General features: G+C 42.7%; 1 protein-coding gene across 10 annotated transcripts in view; it reads right to left on the bottom strand.

The window, feature by feature from the left end:
* Window positions 1-20,593, bottom strand: part of LOC139368457 (AP-3 complex subunit beta-2) — an 89,509-nt gene that overhangs the window by 5,919 nt on the left and 62,997 nt on the right. For 7 of the 10 annotated variants that reach the window (XM_071107416.1, XM_071107435.1, XM_071107445.1 and 4 more), the window contains exons 18-22: window positions 13,189-13,303; window positions 10,832-11,018; window positions 6,338-6,506; window positions 4,394-4,481; window positions 3,912-4,024 (exon numbers count right to left, since the gene is read on the bottom strand). In XM_071107416.1, the coding sequence (XP_070963517.1) occupies window positions 3,912-4,024; window positions 4,394-4,481; window positions 6,338-6,506; window positions 10,832-11,018; window positions 13,189-13,303 (672 nt within the window). Of the gene's footprint in view, window positions 1-3,911; window positions 4,025-4,393; window positions 4,482-6,337; window positions 6,507-10,831; window positions 11,019-13,188; window positions 13,304-14,125; window positions 14,165-20,593 lie in introns of all 10 variants that reach the window. The other 3 variants (XM_071107406.1, XM_071107373.1, XM_071107380.1) reach the window with 1 other exon arrangement.

Here is a 20,593-nt window from a genome sequence, read left to right as displayed (position 1 = left end):
CAGACTAGGCTAGTAAACATGCTGAAGCAAGAACCTCGTTGTTGTACCTCCTTATTTGAGATGATACTGCATTGTGTCAGAAGTGGCTTTAATAATCACATAAACGTGAAGGACTTACCAAGTAAATCATACATTCAGTATGTGGATGACGTGTGAAATGCTTGATAATGTATGTGATATCAACAGAGAGGTATATTTTCTGGGTGATTTAAATATTGACTGTCTTTCATAAAGCTGCCTACTCAAGAAAAAGCTTCAAATAGTAACCAGTGCCTGCAACCTGGTTCAGGTTATCAGTCAACCTACCAGGGTAGTTACAAACAGCACAGTAATGAAATCAACAACATGTATTGATCACTTCTTTACTAATGCTGCAGAAACTCTATTCCACATCAAGTAACTCATGCAATCAGTAAAATGAGATGTAAAAAACGGATAAAAAAACATCTTATGGAACAGCGGGGACTGTGAAGCAACACGAACATTGGCACAGACACATGCATACACACACACACGATAATATACGCACTATACACACACGTACACATGGATTTTGTACTGTATACATGTGGTACTGGTGAAGTAGAGGCCTGAGGGCATGTGGATGTATTGTAATGTTTTTAAAATTGTATAAACTGCCTTAATTTTGCTGGACCCCAGGAAGAGTAGCCCCAGGAAGAGTAGCCTTGGCACCAGCTAATGGGGATCCATAATAAATACAAATACAAAGCAAACGCATGAGGTCTCAGAGGAGGAACAGCAGCTACAGTAGGACAGCATCTTTCTGGGACAAGTAAGGAAAAAACAATGATGGCGGGCACTCGGATATTAAACTCAATGGGGAGGTTGTGTCATTTAAACCAGACACACGGGCAGCAGTGACCGCAATCCCCACAAAACTGTATAGCTATAGTAGAAATGGCCCTTTGCTCTCTACAAACTAAAAACTGTAAGATATTACCAGTGGTAGGGCAGTTGGTGAGTAAACTGGAGAGTAAAGACAAAAAGTGCCATCCAACCTGTCTTTGCCATTCACTCTCTGGCCAGGCCGTTGCTGGGGCTGCCAGCAATTGAACTGGAGGACCCAAGGGATGTTTTCCAAAAGACATTTCCAAAAGTGTTTTCTGGCCTAGGAAGGTGACTACAAAACCTGAAAGAGGATGCGGTCCCCCCCGGGGTGCTTATCCGTTTATTGGCAAAAGTAAAGGAAGAGTTGGTGAGTATGGAAGAAAATGGGGCTGTCTAAAATAGAGAGTCCCACTGGCAGGTGTGCAGGGATAATGGTGGTCCCAAAAGCCAATGGGGACTTGAATGAGGCTCTCTGCAGAGAGAGACACATCTTACCATCAGTGGAGTAGTCGCTAGCTCAGTTGGATGCCTCACAAATATTCACAAAACTGGATGCCCGCTCAGGACTGTTTTAACGTTTTGCCATTTGGAATCGCTTCCGGTCCTGAGCATTTCCAAAGACACATGTTCCAATTGTTGGATGGGCTGAGTGGAGTCAGAGGTCTTGTTCTTGGGACACAAAATCAGTGCAGCTGGAATAGAACCGGGCCCGGAGAAGATCAGCATCATCACAGATATGCCCATCCCCCAGAATGCGGCTGAAGTCAGGACCTTCTTAAGCATGGCCACATATGTGGGTAAGTTCCTCCCACAGTTTTCAGATACAACCAAACCCCTGAGAGACTTACTAGCCAAATATAATTACTGGTCATGGGGTCACATGCAACAGGTGGCATTTGACAAGATCAAAGGAGACCTGCTGTCACAGAGAGTGTTGACCCAGTACCGTCCCCACGCTATGACAAAGGTGTCAGCAGATGCATCATCCTTTGGGCTAGGGGCGGTCCTCACACAGATGCAGGACAACATGGAGTGGCGTCCAATAGCATACATCTCACAAAGATTATCCGACACGGCACAAAGGTATGCACAAGTGGAGAAGGAGGTGTTGGCAATCACATGGGCAGGTGAAAGGCTCAGCCAATACCTTATTGACCTTCAGTTTACAGCAGAGACTGACCACAAACCACTGTTGGCTCTGTTAGGGACAAAAGCACTGGACGACTTGCCTCCCAGAGTCCTTCGCTTCCGCCTCAGATTGCCGAGGTTCACCTACAATATGGTGTATGCGCCAGGGAAGGCACTGATCACAGCAGACGCACTCTCCATGCCCCAATTAAACGTCCATTGACAGAGGAGGAGCCATGTCTAGAGGGGGAGATACAGGTGTCCATTAATGCAGTAAGAGACAGTCTACCTGCATCTCAGACCAAACTGCAGCAGATTGCAGAGGAGCAACAGCGAGACCCCATCTGCCGACAGATAGTACAGCAGTGCAAAAAGGGATGGCCCAGGCAGGAGGAACTGCCTCAGCTGCTGAAGCCCTATTGGGTGCACCAACGTGATTTCCACTGTAATGAAGACCTTCTCATGAAAGAGCAACGGAGAGTTATCCCAGAGACTCTACAACCGGAAATTCTAGAGAGTGCATGAGGGACCCATGGGGATAACCAAATGCAGACAGAGGGCTCAACAGTCGGTGTGGTGGCTGGGTCTGAGCACTTAGATTGCCAAGCTGGTGGCACAGTGTGAGGTGTGTGCACAATGTTAACCTTGTCATACTGAACCAATGATGGCGAGGGAGCTGCCAAAACAGCCATGGCAAAAGGTAGGGGCAGATAAGAACTTATGGAAAAAAGACACCCATAACCACATCAGCTGGTGTTATCAATGTACTAAAGTCAATTTTTTTCTGGGCAAGGGGTTGCTGAGGTCCTGGTTACAGATAACACTCCCCAATTCTCCGCAAGCTCCTTTTCTGCATTTGGCGTAGAATATGAACTTCACACGTGACCAGAAGCCCCTACCATGCACAGAGCAACGGTGAGGTAGAGAGAGCTGTGAAAACAGTCAAAGGACTGTTGAAAAAGAACAAGGATCCGTATATGGCTCTGTTACCATACAGAGTTACACCACTGCATCATGGGCCGCCGCCTGCCGAGCTCCTGATGGGCAGGAGGCTGCGCTCCCTCCCTTGCCTGTCTCGCCGGCTGGGCTTAAACCCCAATGGCCTAACAGGAAGGCCTTCACTGAGAGGGACAAATGGCTGAAAAAAAACACAAACTGGAGACTTTAAATCGGAGACACTGTGCTACGGAGAGGCAAGAGCTGACAGAACATCAACGTGTAAGGATTACAAACTAAAAGACACCAGAAATAGTGCTGAGGAAAGCAGATGCCCCACGCTCCTATGTGGTGGACACAGGCTCCGAGGAGGTACGGATTAACAAAACACACCTCAGAGCTCTTCCAGATCTACTAGGCACACAGGTTGAGGAGGCCACAAGATTGCTCAAAAATCATTCTCACAGAGCCACAAGCTCGCCCAAAAAGGGATGGGAAGCCACCATGAATAGAATGCATACTGTTGGGGACCATACCCAGCAAAAAGAGACTGTACCTAAGTTAATGCATAAGTGTTAAAGAGAATAATAGTGGTTTCCAAATTGCATTTCAGTTATGCTTCAGTGCTTATGAATGTTGAATTATTTTTCATTGGAGAGGGCAAGATGTAGTAGGATGGCCCTTGTGGGTATCCGTACCCATGTATGACATGCACAGACTAGGCTAGTAAACATGCTGAAGCTAGATCCTCATTGTTGTGCCTTCTGACTTTAGATGATACTACAGTTACCCGCTCAAATTTACCAGAAAAGACTATACATCTTCAAAAATATTCAGTAAAATTGGCACTCATAAAATGTTATAAAGCTTGGAATGTATGGTACTTAATCTCTCTTTAAATCTACATTATCTTTCTCTAGCAATCTACATCTATATGAAGTGCTTAGGTCTTCGGGGGTTAGGGGCTATGGGTAGTTTGTCCTAGAAAGGGTACTCACCGTAGGGGACAGAACGTTGTCGGTCAGGGACAAGCCCTCCAGATCTGTCACTAGGCTGCTGGACAGGAAGTTGTTGAGGGGCGTGACTTGAGACGGAGATGGAGCGGGGTCAACTAGGAAGAGGAAAGAGCACAGCGTTTTCTCAAAGACTGGGGAGCAATCATGTATAGTCTGATGCTGCGCTAATGTAAACAAACAAGCAAATAGTGGCAATTCTGCATCATGGACAATGGCGATTGTGGACTTCTGAAGTTGCAATGTTCAGTACCACAGACACGGATATATTCGATTTTAAACATTTGATTTCGAATTTGAAATAATAGGGAATAAATCTGCACATAATTAAAATAGACTTATCCAGTGACATCCATTACCAATCGTTCATCATCCCATTCAAATTCTATGTAGGACCACTTGAGGAAAGTGTAGACTGTCACTGTATTCCTGGTATCGTGGATTTAGTAAAAAGGAGGTGAACTTACAGTCATCAAAATCAAGCAGAGACATTTCTTTCTTTTCTTTCTTGTTCTCTTTTTTGGGTGGTTTGGATGGAGGTTTAGATGCTGTGGTCTGAAAAGAAGAGAAAGAGAAACTAACCCACAAGCAGAAGGAGACCTGCCACCTGAATATAGTGTTTAAAAGGAGGGAAAAAGGTAAATAGATATAAACTATATTACCACTTGTGCATGAAAGCAAAGGAATATGTTCACACAGTCCCACCGTGACGCTGGTGCGTTTTGGACTTCTAACCCCTTTTAAACATAGTGTGTTTGAGCTACAGACTTCTGTTGAACCATTGGATTAATCCATCTCTTCTGCATCCATTGAAACCAATCACTAGTCTGTGTGATTAACTTGGGTTGAGTTAGGGCAGTGTTTGTGAGACAAGGGCGGGTCCCAAAGGGGCCTGCGGGCGGTTCTTCTCACAAAAAAAGTCTCTAAAGCCAGAGTGGTTTGAGCGGAGACTCTTTCCAACACGTACATGTAATCGTGCATGTTTTGCATGCATTGTTTGCTCTATGACGCTCACAAGCCATACAACAGTTTTTTGAAGGTAAGGTGTTTTTCTACATTGAAGATCATAGGAAATCCCAGGACATGCTGTCTATAATACTGTAATAGGCTCAGATAGTTGCTGTCACAAATTCCAAACTTCACATTTGCCACTGACTAGTTGGATATTCATTTCCCAATGAGAAAACATAAATTCATTTTTATCAGGTTTTTACTTGGCAGACCTTATTTTTAGTATTTTTATTTTTTTACATTTGTCAATAAAACTGTTTATGTCAAATTGTAAAACACTTCATTGTGAAGCTAAATATAAGGGCTTAAGGTAATATAATATTAATATAAGGACATGCAGATAAATGAAAGTAGTGCCTAGGGCAACTCCACAACTTTTCAACCTCATTTTCATTATCTCTATGTCAATATATGTGAAAATGGCGAATTTCGACATTTTGTATAATTTTCTTGTTAACAAGTTCTCCCTAATGACATCATCCAAACTTAAAACATTTTATTTGACGGGAGCAAGAACATACCCTCCCTTGGGCTATAGAAATTCATTGCAGTTTTTGATCCTACCTTGTGATGTCACTGAGAAGCATTTCTATTTTAACCATGGATCGCTCATAGAAACACTGTTTTCACATATGTAGAAACTGGTTGGTGGTGGAGATTATGAATATGAGGTTGAAAAGTGTCAGAATTGCCCTTTAAGTTTATTAGTTTACTGTATCCATTGGGAATGTTGACATCAGAGAATATCTACGTGCTTTATGCCAACCATCAGATAATGCCAATGTAGAATGGGTGTTACGTTTTTCCTTTATGAAGTCTTATAAATTGAAAAATTATTTTTTACAGCTTTATTAGCGAACACCTAATATGTTCCCCCTGTTGACGATGCTCATTATATATTAAGGTTGAACCAAAAGATTACATGTAACAAAAATAAAATATGAAATTATTATGTGAAATTGAATGAAACAATTTATGTTGATGCTAATATTATGTACAATATTCCATGTTTCTATATGATAACAATAGCGTAATATATTTAATATTTTTTAACTATTTTGTAACAGTTTCACCAATTCATTTTAATGAACTCAATCATTATGACACACCCCTCACTATTGTCATTGGTTACACTAATTGCACTGTGTCTACAAAACCTGGTTCAAGTATTCATGACATTACCCCGAGGAAGGCACAGTGATGCCGAAACATTGGTAAATACCCATTACATTGCTGGGAGTTTATTCATGGAGTGTGCGACTTTCTTTATTTGATAGTCCACTGGGAATTTTGACATCAAAGAATATCTATGTGCTTTATGCCAATATCAAATAATGGCAATTTAGAATGTGTGTGTGTATATCTGTAGTACGTGTATTTTCAAGTCTCTCATTACCCACCTTCTTTTTCTTCTTGGTCTCCTCCTCTGACTCCTCTTCTGACTCCTCCTCTGACTCGCTGCTCTCTGACTCACTATCATCGTCCTCCTCGGATTCTGACTCGGAGCTACCAATCCGCGGTTTGCTCTTCTTCTCGCTTTTCTTCACCTCCTCTCCACTGCTCGGCTCACTGCGATGCATTGGTAAACAGGTATAAAACGGTTTAATGAAGGAATTTCACATCTTTAGAGCTCATGTCATAGCATTGCATTTCCTAGTGCTCTGCTACAGATTTTGACTACATTCGTTGGGTTACACACATCAGATTGAATATGAATTAATAGGTAAAGAAAAAAACGTACAATTTAAACTTTTGACTGGAATTCCTCTTTAATCATTATCCAGTTTATGTATAATTGAGATTAGGGCCAACAATTCATCGTCAATGGCTGATATTAAAGATACGTTATAAAGGTTTTGTATAATTTTAGCCAGTAGTTTTGAAAGTAGCGCTCACGAGCCAAAACGTGTCCCCGAAAATTGCGCACAATTGTGTACATCATCACATCATTGTTCTCGAGCCTCTGTAAAGTGTGAGAAGAGAAGAGAAGAAAAAAACTATGTGGTGTGCATGTGGGGTGTTCATGTTGGGCTCATTGGACAAGACTGTGCTGACCTGATCCCACCTCCCACTTTAATCTTGCAACCTCATTGGATATCGTTCCACCTGCCAATCAACATTGTCTATCAGCTTCGGTTGTCACGCATGGTCTCGTCAGGTTAGTATGGCAAACCAGCAAGCGAATGTGATAATGTAATTTTATACAACGGAAAATGTATACTTATGTTTGCATCAAATGTCTCCTTGAAAGTCAGGTATCAATTATATCATATGCCTACGTGATGAATGATGATCGCTGGCAATTAACAGCTGTAGTGTTGTCTACATTGCATTGCCCCATATCATGGAATATAAGTGTGAAAGTTTATAAAGACAAAAAGTGGACACATTCAATTATTTGATTTGGATGGACGGTTGAGACAACATAAAGGGGAATCTGGTAATGAATGGTGTGGCTGTTGAACAAGTTGAGACTAAATTACTTGGTGTTACCTTAGATAGTTAACTGTCATGGTCAAAACATATCGATTCAATGGTTGTAAAGATGGGGAGAGGTCAGCCCGTAATAAATAGATGCTCTTTTTTCATAACAACACATTCCAAAAAGCAAGTCCTGCAGGCTCTAGTTTTGTCATATCTTGATTATTGTCCAGGTCGTGTGGTCGAGTGCTGCAAGGAAAGCCCTAGTTAAGCTGACCCAGAATAGAGTGGTACGTCTTGCTCTTCATTGTAATCAGAGGGCTAATATAAATAATCTGCATGCCAGTCTCTCTTGGTTAAGAGTTGAGGAGGGACTGACTGCATCACTTCTTTTTATAAATTGTTTGCATAGTCAACTTACACACACCTCTGACACACACACACTTACCCCACCAGACTTGCCACCAGGGGTCTTTTCAAAGTCCCCAAATCCAGAACAAATTCAAAAAAGCATACAGTACTATATAGAGTCATTATTTCATGGTACTCTCTTCCATCTCATATTGCTCAAATGAACAGCAAACCTGTTGTTTTTTTTAACTGACAAAGCAACACCTCACGGCACAAAACCTCTTCCCTATTTGACCTAGATAGTTTGTGTGTATGGATTGATATGTAGGCTACATGTGCCATTTTTAAATGGATGTACTTCTGTTCTTGCGCTGTTCTTGTCTATTAATGTCAAATCAAATCAAATGTTATTGGTCACATACACATATGTAAACATTTTATAAAGTGGCATTGTTTAAAGTGACTAGTGATACATTTATTTCATCCAGTTTTTAATTATTAAAGTGGCTAGAGATTTGAGTCGGCATGTCACTCAATGTTAGTGATGGTTGATTAAAAGTCTGATGGCCTTGAGATAGAAGCTGTTTTTCAGTCTCTCGGTCCCAGCTTTGATGCACCTGTACTGTCTTCGCCTTCTGGATGATAGCGTGGTGAACAGGCTGTGGCTCGGGTGGTTGTTGTCCTTGAGTATTTTTTTGATAATGGGTTGTGTAGGTGTCCTGGAGGGCAGGTAGTTTGCCCCCGGTGATGCGTTGTGCAGACCTCACTATCTTCTGGAGAGCCTTACGGTTATGGGCGGAGCAGTTGCTGTACCAGGCAGTGATACAGCCCGACAGGATGCTCTCGATTGTGCAAAAGTTTGTGAGTGCTTTTGGTGACAAGCCAAATTGATTCAGTCTCCTGAGGTTGAAGAGGCACTGTTGCGCCTTCTTCACCACGCTGTCTGTGTGGGTGGACCATTTCAGTTAGTCCGTGATGTGTACGCAGAGGAACTTAAAACTTTCCACCTTCTCCACTACTGTCCCGTCGATGTGGATTGGCGGTTGCTCCTTCTGCTGTTTCCTGAAGTTCACAATCATCTCCTTTGTTTTTTTGACGTTGAGTGTGAGGTTATTTTCCTGACACCACACTCCGAGGGCCCTCACCTCCTCCCTGTAGGCCGTCTCGTCGTTGTTGGTAATCAAGCCTACCACTGTAGTGTCGTCTGCAAACTTGATGATTGAGTTGGAGAGGTGCATGGCCACGCAGTCATGGGTGAACCGGGAGTACAGGAGAGGGCTGAGAACGCACCCGTGTGGGGCCCCAGTGTTGAAAATCAGCGGGGTGGAGATGTTGTTTCCTACTCTCACCACCTGGGGGCGGCCCGTCAGAAAGTCCAGGACCCAGTTGCACAGAGCAGGGTCGGAAGTGAGTGCTATGGGGCGATAGTCGTTTAGCTCAGTTACCTTAGCTTGCTTGGGAACAGGAACAATAGTGGCCCTCTTGAAGCATGTGGGAACAGCAGACTGGGATTGATTGAATATGTCCGTAAACACACCAACATACCAGCAAGCTCTGAGGACGCGGCTAGGGATGCCGTCTGGGCCGGCAGCCTTACGAGGGTTCACACGTTTAAATGTTTTACTCACGTTGGCTGCGGTGAAGGAGAGCCCGCATGTTTTAGTAGCGGGCCGTGTCAGTGGCACTGTATTGTCCTCAAAGCGAGCAAAGAAGTAGTTTAATTTGTCTGGGAGCAAGACGTAGGTGTCCGAGACGGGGCTGGTTTTCTTTTTGTAATCCGTGATTGACTGTAGACCCTGCCACATATGTCTCGTGCCTGAGACGTTGAATTGCGACTCTATTTTGTCTCTATACTGACGCTTAGCTTGTTTGATAGCCCTGCAGGGGGAATAACTACACTGTTTATATTCGGTCATGTTTCTGGTCGCCTTGTCATGATTAAAAGCAGTGTTTCGCGCTTTCAGGTTTGCACGAATGCTGTCATCAATCCACGTTTTCTGTTTGGGAAAGGTTTTAATAGTCACCGTGGGTACAACATCACAGATGCACTTGCTAATAAACTCGCTCACCGAATGAGCGTATCTATCAATGTTGTCTGAGGCTATCAGGAACTGGGCGAGGGAGGGATTTGTATGCGTTGCGGAAGTTAGAGTAGCAATGATCCAGAATGTTGCCAGCCCAGGTCGTGCATTCGATATGCTGATCAAATTTAGGGAGCCTCGTTTTCAGATTAGCTTTGTTAAAATCCCCAGCTACAATAAATGTGCCTCAGGATATATGGTTTCCAGTTTACATAGAGTCTAATGAAGTTCTTTCAGGGCCATCGAGGTGTCTGCTTGGGGGGGGGGGGGGGGGGGGGGGGGATATACAGGGCTGTGATTATAAGCGAAGAGAATTCTCTTGGTAGATAATGCAGGTGACATTTGATTGTAAGGAGTTCTAGGTCAGGTGAGCAAAAGGACTTGAGTTCCTGTATGTTGTTATGATCACACCAAGACTCTTTAATCATAAGGCATACACCCCCGTCCTTCTTCTTACCAGAGAGACGATTGTCACGAAAGGGATGGATGGACCTTGTAAAAATCTTATAGCTTATTCCACAATATATTCCAAAATGTTAACAAGATACACCAAAAACACAAAAACATAATTTAGGAGATACAAGTTGTGAGCATAGTTTTTCAGATTGGGTTAACAATGATCTTCTAATGTGTGCCTACAATGCCATCTTTAGCGCACAACATTTTCTGGTTTACAGATAAATACATTGAAAGAGATCTATGAAACCACTACCGAGGTCTAATACATCTAACTTATAATTTTAAATGTTTTATCATTTATGATGCATGGATTTGATTGACGCATTCAATGTATTTTCACATTTATCAAAATAACTAAATGGTAAGCCATGCAGCCACTTGAAAACTTGCTTCAGAGTGGGGGTTCACTACATCACAGGAACGAGCACATTCTAAAGGATGGCAGGTTAGAATGTAGATTGTTTATTATGCATTTATGAACCACAGACTGACATGTCGATTCCAAAACGTGAAGTTTAAAAAAATAACAAGGTAGTTTTCAATTTTCCGGAAACATTTCTTTAAGCAAAAAATGTGTGCTACCTTTCACTTTCTGGAACAGGTTTCCTTGCTTTGATCTTCTCCACATTCTTCTTTTTCTTCTTCCCCTCTTCCTCCTCATCCTCCTCGCTTGCAGACTCAGACTCCTCGTTGCTCTCCTCACTCTCCGATCCCGAGCCGCTCTCCTCACTGCCACTGCCACTCTCTGAGCCGCTGGCTGTGTCTGAGGCTGGGGGGTGGAGAGGATAGGTTTCTATTCATCCCCTCCTACACAGATTCCGTCTCATATACTTAAAGGTAGGGTTGCAAAAGACCTGTAGGTTATTGGCATTTTCAGAATTTAAAAAAATGAACAGGTCATAAACGGCAACTTTGGTCATTTATACTTGAATAACTTTTTTTTAAAATGGATTCATATAAAATATACATGTTTTGTTCATCTTTACATCTGTCTCCACCTTTTCTATGAGGTTGTCGTGGAAAATAAGCGAATAAATTAAAAAATAAATTTTAAATTTTAAAAATTGAATCAACAATGGCATCATTTTCAAATAACTCTGCAACTGTCACTACTATTTACTTTTTTCACAACTGCCTCCAAAACATTTACAACAAAGACATATTGACATAGTCAAATAAATAAAAGTGTGTAAAAATATAAAGGATATTTCATGCTGAAACCCTGATATTAAACACCAATGGTATTCACTAAGTTGATGGGATATATTTAGGATAATGTTTTACAGTTTTTTCTTTAATTTAAAAATCATCTTATCTTATTTATTTTATGAAAATTACATAAAATCCTTGAAAGTTTCCCAAATTCCGGTGGTTTACTGGTAAACGTAATATACCCTCCCTTTGCAACCCTACTCATAGGACATGATAAAACACATACAGTGGGGCAAAAAAGTATTTAGTCAGCCACCAATTGTGCAAGTTCTCCCACTTAAAAAGATGAGAGAGGCCTGTAATTTTCATCATAGGTACACTTCAACTATGACAGACAAAATTAGAAAAAAAAATCCAGAAAATCACGTTGTAGTTTTTTAAATGAATTTATTTGCAAATTATGGTGGAAAATAAGTATTTGGTCACCTACAAACAAGCAAGATTTCTGGCTCTCACAGACCTGTAACTTCTTCTTTAAGAGGCTCTTCTGTCCTCCACTTGTTACCTGTATTAATGGCACCTGTTTGAACTTGTTATCAGTATAAAAGACACCTGTCCACAACCTCAAACAGTCACACTCCAAACTCCACTATGGCCAAGACCAAAGAGCTGTCAAAGGACACCAGAAACAAAATTGTAGACCTGCACCAGGCTGGGAAGACTGAATCTGCAATAGGTAAGCAGCTTGGTTTGAAGAAATCAACTGTGGGAGCAATTACTAGGAAATGGAAGACATACAAGACCACTGATAATCTCCCTCGATCTGGGGCTCCACACAAGATTTCACCCTGTGGGGTCAAAATGATTACAAGAACGGTGAGCAAAAATCCCAGAACCACACGGGGGGACCTAGTGAATGACCTGCAGAGAGCTGGGACCAAAGTAACAAAGCCTACCATCAGTAACACGCTACGCCGCCAGGGACTCAAATCCCGCAGTGCCAGACGTGTCTTTTCTGCAAAGGGACCAGGACGACTGATCCGTGTAAAGGAAAGAATGAATGGGGCCATGTATCGTGAGATTTTGAGTGAAAACCTCCTTCCATCAGCAAGGGCATTGAAGATGAAACATGGCTGGGTCTTTCAGCATGACAATGATCCCAAACACACCGCCCGGGCAACGAAGGAGTGGCTTCGTAAGAAGCATTTCAAGGTCCTGGAGTGGCCTAGCCAGTCTCCAGATCTCAACCCCATAGAAAATCTTTGGAGGGAGTTGAAAGTCTGTGTTGCCCAGCAACAGCCCCAAAACATCACTGCTCTAGAGGAGATCTGCATGGAGGAATGGGCCAAAATACCAGCAACAGTGTGTGAACCTTGTGAAGACTTACAGAAAACGTTTGACCTCTGTCATTGCCAACAAAGGGTATATAACAAAGTATTGAGAAACTTTTGTTATTGACCAAATACTTATTTTCCACCATAATTTGCAAATAAATTGATAAAAAATCCTACAATGTGATTTTCTGGATTTAAAAAAAACAATAATTTTGTCTGTCATAGTTGAAGTGTACCTATGATGAAAATTACAGGCCTCTCATCTTTTTAAGTGGGAGAACTTGCACAATTGGTGGCTGACTAAATACTTTTTTGCCCCACTGTATATGCAAACATTTCCACGGATGCACACACACAAACGCTTTTTATGTTATCACAGTATTATTCTTCATGCTAGCACGTGTGGTGAAGCGGGTTGTGAGGTTGTGAATGGAAGTAAGCAGCCCTAGTCACCACTGTCAGCAGACTCGGTCGGGCCAGACTCGCCCTCCGAGTCAGAGTAGAATGGCTTGTCCGCCTTCTTTTCTTTCCTTTTCTCACGGCTGCTGCACTTGGTCCACTCCGGCACCTGGCAAAGAGGTCAGAGGTCAAAGAGTCAGCCGTGTCACCACCACGTCCGAAGGATTTCAATGGAAGCAGAGAAGAGGGGTTCATCCGAAATGCCACCGTATTCCCTAATGCAATACTTTTGAAAGTAGTGCGCTATAGGGGAATGGGGTGCCATTTCGGATGCAGCCAAGGATTGAAGACGCAGCATGGCCATGACTGCTTCCCCCTGGGGCCGACCCTGTGAAACAAACCAACCAGCCATAATGGGCTTCCATTATGGTACAGTCCCGTGAAGCTTTAGTTTACACAATTGTCATAACATGTACTCTATAACATGTTTAACTTGTATTTATCGTTTTCCACAGCTAGGTGGCAGCACCAAGGTGATGCCTTCATGGCCAGTTTGGTAATAGTGTTTGATTTAGATTTTTTAAAGGGAGTAGTTCCAATAAAGATGTGATGTCCTCCAGGAGTAGTCAATGTCCTGGCACTGAAAAATGTAGCAACATTAAAATGTATTGTATTAACCAGGGTGTATTCTTTTCTATTCTTACTGATACGGTATGTTAGTTGTTTATCTCACATGCAAAAACAACAACAACAACCACAAAAAGTAAGAAGAAGAGAAGTTTCAACAAGTGGGAGGACCGTCAACTCTTCTGAAGGAATCGACTCTTTAATGGTAGAGACAGAGGAGGTTGCTGAGCTGGGTAGTTTTGCTGAGTTAGCTAGGCACAGAACAGCAGCTACGGTAGGCCTGGGGTGTCAAAAAGCACTTTGGCGCTTCGGGGAAGGAGGGGGGGGCTCAAAGAGGCAAGCTCTTTGCCACTGACTGACTCACGCTGGTTAAAGTTGTGACTCTTTCAAGCAGCGTAATAACCTGCCAGGACGGAAGAAAGAAAAAGATTGGGATGGAAGTGAGATGACAAAAAGGAAGAAAATTCTAGAAAGAGGTATAAAAAACAAGGCAAAAAGGAACAGACGGATTCAAGTTGCACTTACTCAATACTGTAGATGTTCAAAAACAGTTTTCACTTTTAAGCGATTGTTACTACAAGGCCTTATCTTACTCTCTTTAAAAAAAAGATTATTTAACCACAATTAAGCATTCATTAAACAACATTACCAAAGTACTTTAAACATTACTTCAACAACTTGAAATTACTTCAACTAAGCAATTTGTTAACTTACTTTAACCAAGTTATTCAATAACTTAATACAGTTCAAGTTAACAAATTCACAATTACTTATGGTCATCATAATCATTACGGTACATCCAATATCTAAGACTATACATCAATGGTAAAGCATGAGGTGGTGTTTGCTTATTGAACTTCGCTATGGTAGTGCAACCTTGATTGAATGAATCCAGCGGGGGTTGAATGGTGGAATACATGAGGAGAGGAACATAGAAGATCGAGAGAGGCAGATTTTGGATTGGAAACAAGGTTGGCACACACCGCACAACAAGAAAGAGTCAAACACAGCAGTTCACACGCAAAATACACAAACTGTACCACTAACACAAGTCCAATTTCAGTTACTAAAATTAGAGACCAGTAGCCTAACTATCCATCTAGCTACGGTCCATTTCAAAACTGAAACTTTCTCTTTATATAAATAGCTATAAGAGACAGAGCTGACTTGGACTTCTATAGCATTAATTCTTGAAATACATTCATAGAATACCTGTAGCAATTTACCATCCTTTATAGGCTCAGCTAAGTACTAAGTGAATTCCCATCTAAACCAATCGGCACTTTGACATCCAACACCAATCTTTTTTAATATGGTGCCACAGCTGGTGTGCGATCTTTAATATGTATATCCTGCAGTACTGCTCAGCGGAGTTGGAATACTTAATTAAAAACTGTAGACCATACTATTTACCAAGAATTTTCATCTATATTTTTCGTAGCTGTCTATTTACCACCACAAACCAATGCTGGCACTAAGACCGCACTCAACGAGCTGTATCGGGCCATAAGCAAACAAGAAAATGCTCATACAGAGGCAGCGCCCCTAGTTGTGTTTTTTTTAACACAGGGAAACTGAAATCTGTTTATCAAATTTCTACCCGCATTTCACCTGTGCAACTACAGGAGAAAGAAATCTAGATCACCTTTACTCCACACACAGAAACAAATACAAAGCTCTTCCTCTGCCTCCATTTGGCAAATCTAACCATAACTCCATCCTCATGATTCCTTACAAGCAAACACTCAAACAGAAAGTACCATTGACTCAGGCAACACAGAAGTTGTCCGATGAAGCGGATGCTAAGCTACAGGACTGTTTCCCTAGCACAGACTGGAATATTTTCCGGAATTCATCCGATGGCATTGAGGAGTTTACCACATCTGTCACCGGCTTCATTAATAAAGTACATTGATGACATCATCCCCACAGTGACAGTGCGTACATATCCCAACCAGAAGCAATGGATTACAGGCAACATCCGACATAGACGTAGAGCCGGAGTAGTAGGATTTGATCTTAGTCCTGTATTGACGCCCTGCCTGTTTGATGGCTCCTGCTATGACCTTTGACGAGCAATCAAACAGACAAAGCGTCAATACAGGCCTAAGATCGCATCCTACTACACTGGCTTTGATACTCGTCGGATGTTGCAGGGCTAGCAATCTATTACAGATTACAACAGGGAACCCAGCCGCGAGCTGCCAAGTGATGTGAGCCTACCAGACGAGCTAAATGCCTTCTATGCTTGCTTCAAGGCAAGCAACACTGAACCATGCATGAGAGTACCTGCTATTCCGGACGACTGTTTGACCACACTCTCCGTAGCCGATGTAAACAGGTTAACATTCACAAGGCCGCAGGGCCAGACAGATTACTAGGACGGGTAAGAGCATGCGCTGGCAAGTGTCTTCACTGACATTTCCAACCTCTCCCTGACACATCCTGTAATACCTAAATGTTTCAAGCAGTCCCAGTGCCAAGGTAACCTGTCTAAATGACTATCACGCCGTAGCACTCACATATGTAGCCATGAAATGCTTTGAAAGGCTGGTCATGGCTCACATCAACACCATTATCCCATACACCCTGGACCCACTCCAATTCGCATACCACAGATGACGCAAACTCTATTGCACTCCACACTGCCCTCTCCCACCTGTAACAGAGGAACACCTTGTGAGAATGCTGTTCATTGACTACAGCTCAACATTCAACACCATAGTGCCCTCCAAGCTCATCCCTAAGCTAAGGACTCTGGGAATGAACACCTCCCTCTGCAACCTGGACTTCCTGATGGGCTGCCTCAGGTGGTGAGGGTAGGCAACATCACATTCGCCATGCTGAACCTTTAACATGGGGGCCCCTCAGGGGTGCATGCTTAGTCCCCCCTGTACTCCCTGTTCACCCACAACTGCGTGGCCGCACACAACTCCAAAACCACAATTAAGTTTGCTGACGACAAGACAGTGAGACAGTCTATAAGGAGGAGGTCAGAGACCCGGCAGTGTGGTGCCAGGACAACAACCTCTCCCTCAACGGAAGCAAGACAAAGGAGCTGATCATGGACTGGGGATGGGTCGAGAGCTTCAAGTTCCTCGGTGTCCACATCATTAACGATATATCATGGTCCACACAAACCAACACAGTTGTGAAGAGGGCAAAACAATACCTTGGGTTTGGCCGGCCGAGATATCCTTGTCCCATCGCGCTCTAGTGACTCCTATGGCGGGCCGAGCGCATGCACGCTGACACGGTCGCCCGGTGTACGGTGATTCCTCCGACACATTGGTGCGGCTGGCTTCCGGGTTAAGCGGGCATTTTGTCAAGAAACAGTGCAGCTTGGCTGGGTCGTGTTTCGGAGGACGCACGACTCTTGACCGTCGCCTCACCCAAGTCCGTACAGGAGTTGCAGCGATGGGGCAAGACTGTAACTACCAATTGGATACCAATAAATTGGGGAGAAAAAGGGGTAAATAAAAAAAGATTCTATAGCTGCATTACTGAGAGCATCTTGACTGGCTGCAACACCGCTTGGTATGGCAACTGCTTGGCTTCGACCACAAGGGGCTACAGAGGGTAGTGCATATGGCCCAGTACATCACTGGGGCCAAGCTCCCTGCCATCTAGAACCTCTATAAAAGTTGGTGTCAGAGGAAATTCCTAATAATTGTCAAAGACTACACTCTGCTACCGCACGGCAAGCGTTAACGATGCAACAAGTCTGGAACCAACAGGACCCTGAACAGCTTCTACCCCCAAGCCATATGACTGCTAAATAGATAACCAAATAAACTGAACAAAAATATAGACGTATCATGCAACAATTCCAAAATTTGACTGAGTTACAGTTCATATAAAGGAAATCAGTCAATTGAAATAAATTCATTAGACCCTAATCTATGGATTTCACATGACTGGGAATACAGATATGCATCTTTTGTTCACAAACACCTTAAAAGAAATGGGCCTCGCAATGGGCCTCAGGATCTCATCATGGTATTTCTGTGCATTCAAGTTGCCATTGATAAAACACAATTATTTTAGTTGTCTATAGCTTATGCCTACCCCACCGCCACCATGGGGCACTTTGTTCAAAATGTTGACATTAGCAAACCGGTTCCCCACACAACGCAATACATATGGTCTCCTGTTGAGCGGCTGGTTGGACGTACTGCCAATTGCAATCTGTGGCATTGTGTTGTGTGACAAAACTGCACATTAGAGTGGCCTTTTATTGCATTTACATGTTGCGTTTATATATTTTTCATAATTACAGTATTTTACTAGGTGAATTTCACTTTTACTTAAGGCATTTTCTATTAAGGTGTCATGACTCTCCTGTGAGGATCGAAGGATCAGGTTACTGTGAGTCCGCTCTACAGCGCCCTATCTCTCCCGCAGAGGGGGAGAGGGGTGACGTTGGCCATTTTATGACGCTCGTAAATACCTTGCAGAAACAGGATTGAGGGGAATGAAACCTTTTGTTTCAAGGAGATTACTCCCGCCAAAACTACAACATCAAAAGGCTGGATAATTAACAATATTTCTGTAATCCAAACATTGGGAATGGTCCGTGGGTATTTAAAGAATAATGATGTTAGCCTTCTAAATGAAAAAAATGTTTTTCATATAAAGTCTTAACCAGTCAGTGACCACACCCACGTGGGCAAAGACATTATGTCGGCGTCATGGAACGCCCCCTTTGCCAGAGTGCATAAAACCCCTTGTGAAGAATTAACATACAGTGGGGCAAAAAAGTATTTAGTCAGCCACCAATTGTGCAAGTTCTCCCACTTAAAAAGATGAGAGGCCTGTAATTTTCATCAAAGGTACACTTCAACTATGACAAGACAAAATGAGAAAAAAATCCAGAAAATCACATTGTAGGATTTTTAATGAATTTATTTGCAAATGATGGTGGAAAATAAGTATTTGCTCAATAACAAAAGTTTATCTCAATACTTTGTTGGCAATGACAAAGGTCAAACGTTTTCTGTAAGTCTTCACAAGGTTTTCACACACTGTTGCTGGTATTTTGGCCCATTCCTCCATGCAGATCTCCTCTAGAGCAGTGATGTTTTGGGGCTGTTGCTGGGCAACACAGACTTTCAACTCCCTCCAAAGATATTCTATGGGGTTGAGATCTGGAGACTGGCTATGCCAATCCAGGACCTTGAAATGCTTCTTACGAAGCCACTCCTTCGTTGCCCGGGCGGTGTGTTTGGGATCATTGTCATGCTGAAAGACCCATCTACGTTTCATCTTCAATGCCCTTGCTGATGGAAGGAGGTTTTCACTCAAAATCTCACAATACATGGCCCCATTCATTCTTTCCTTTACACAGATCAGTCGTCCTGGTCCCTTTGCAGAAAAACAGCCCCAAAGCATGATGTTTCCACCCCCATGCTTCACAGTAGGTATGGTGTTCTTTGGATGCAACTCAGCATTCTTTGTCCTCCAAACACGACGAGTTGAGTTTTTACCAAAAAGTTATATTTTGGTTTCATCTGACCATATGACATTCTCCCAATCTTCTTCTGGATCATCCAAATGCTCTCTAGCAAACTTCAGACGGGCCTGGACATGTACTGGCTTAAGCAGGGGGACACGTCTGGCACTGCAGGATTTGAGTCCCTGGCGGCGTAGTGTGTTACTGATGATAGGCTTTGTTACTTTGGTCCCAGCTCTCTGCAGGTCATTCACTAGGTCCCCCCGTGTGGTTCTGGGATTCTTGCTCACCGTTCTTGTGATCATTTTGACCCCACGGGGTGAGATCTTGCGTGGAGCCCCAGATCGAGGGAGATTATCAGTGGTCTTGTATGTCTTCCATTTCCTAGTAATTGCTCCCACAGTTGATTTCTTCAAACCAAGCTGCTTACCTATTGCAGATTCAGTCTTCCCAGCCTGGTGCAGGTCTACAATTTTGTTTCTGGTCTCCTTTGACAGCTCCACTATGGTCTTGGCCATAGTGGAGTTTGGAGTGTGACTGTTTGAGGTTGTGGACAGGTGTCTTTTATACTGATAACAAGTTCAAACAGGTGCCATTAATACAGGTAACGAGTGGAGGACAGAGGAGCCTCTTAAAGAAGAAGTTACAGGTCTGTGAGAGCCAGAAATCTTGCTTGTTTGTAGGTGACCAAATACTTATTTTCCACCATAATTTGCAAATAAATTAATTAAAAATCCTACAATGTGATTTTCTGGATTTTTTTTTCTAATTTTGTCTGTCATAGTTGAAGTGTACCTATGGTGAAAATTACAGGCCTCTCTCATATTGTTAAGTGGGAGAACTTGCACAATTGGTGGCTGACTAAATACTTTTTTGCCCCACTGTATCAGACCAAGCAGGTGGACGGTGTTGAACCGGACGTCACAAATGGTTAGACCCTATGAGACCAGAAAAACGTGGAGCGTGGCTGCACCTTGAAATGGTAGGAATTTAAATCTCTAGATATAGTACATTTCTGGGTTGCTACAGGCGTGTAAAATGGTTAGACTCTACATTAGACCAGCGTGACTGACAGCGTGAGCTGAAAGATACGAAATGGTTAGAAACTCTCTCGAAGAAGACGACAACACAGGAACATTCAGTCTGCAGCTGTTTAAGTATTATTCAACTGTATGTACAATTGTGGAATTCCTTTGTTTTTCCCTTTCCCTCTCTTTTGAATCCGCCATTTTGTGTAACAAGCCGTCATATCGGTTTAGTCCACTAGGGACCTTTCATTGCATTGTGTTAGTAAACAATAACTATACTGTGTGTTTATGTATTTCTGTATGATTATTTAGTTAGTTAGTAAATAAATAATTACGCCAATTTGTATATCGC

Source organism: Oncorhynchus clarkii, chromosome 2 (genome assembly GCF_045791955.1).
Source record: "Oncorhynchus clarkii lewisi isolate Uvic-CL-2024 chromosome 2, UVic_Ocla_1.0, whole genome shotgun sequence".
Lineage (NCBI taxonomy): Eukaryota > Metazoa > Chordata > Actinopteri > Salmoniformes > Salmonidae > Oncorhynchus > Oncorhynchus clarkii.
This window is presented reverse-complemented; position numbering and strand designations above follow the sequence as displayed.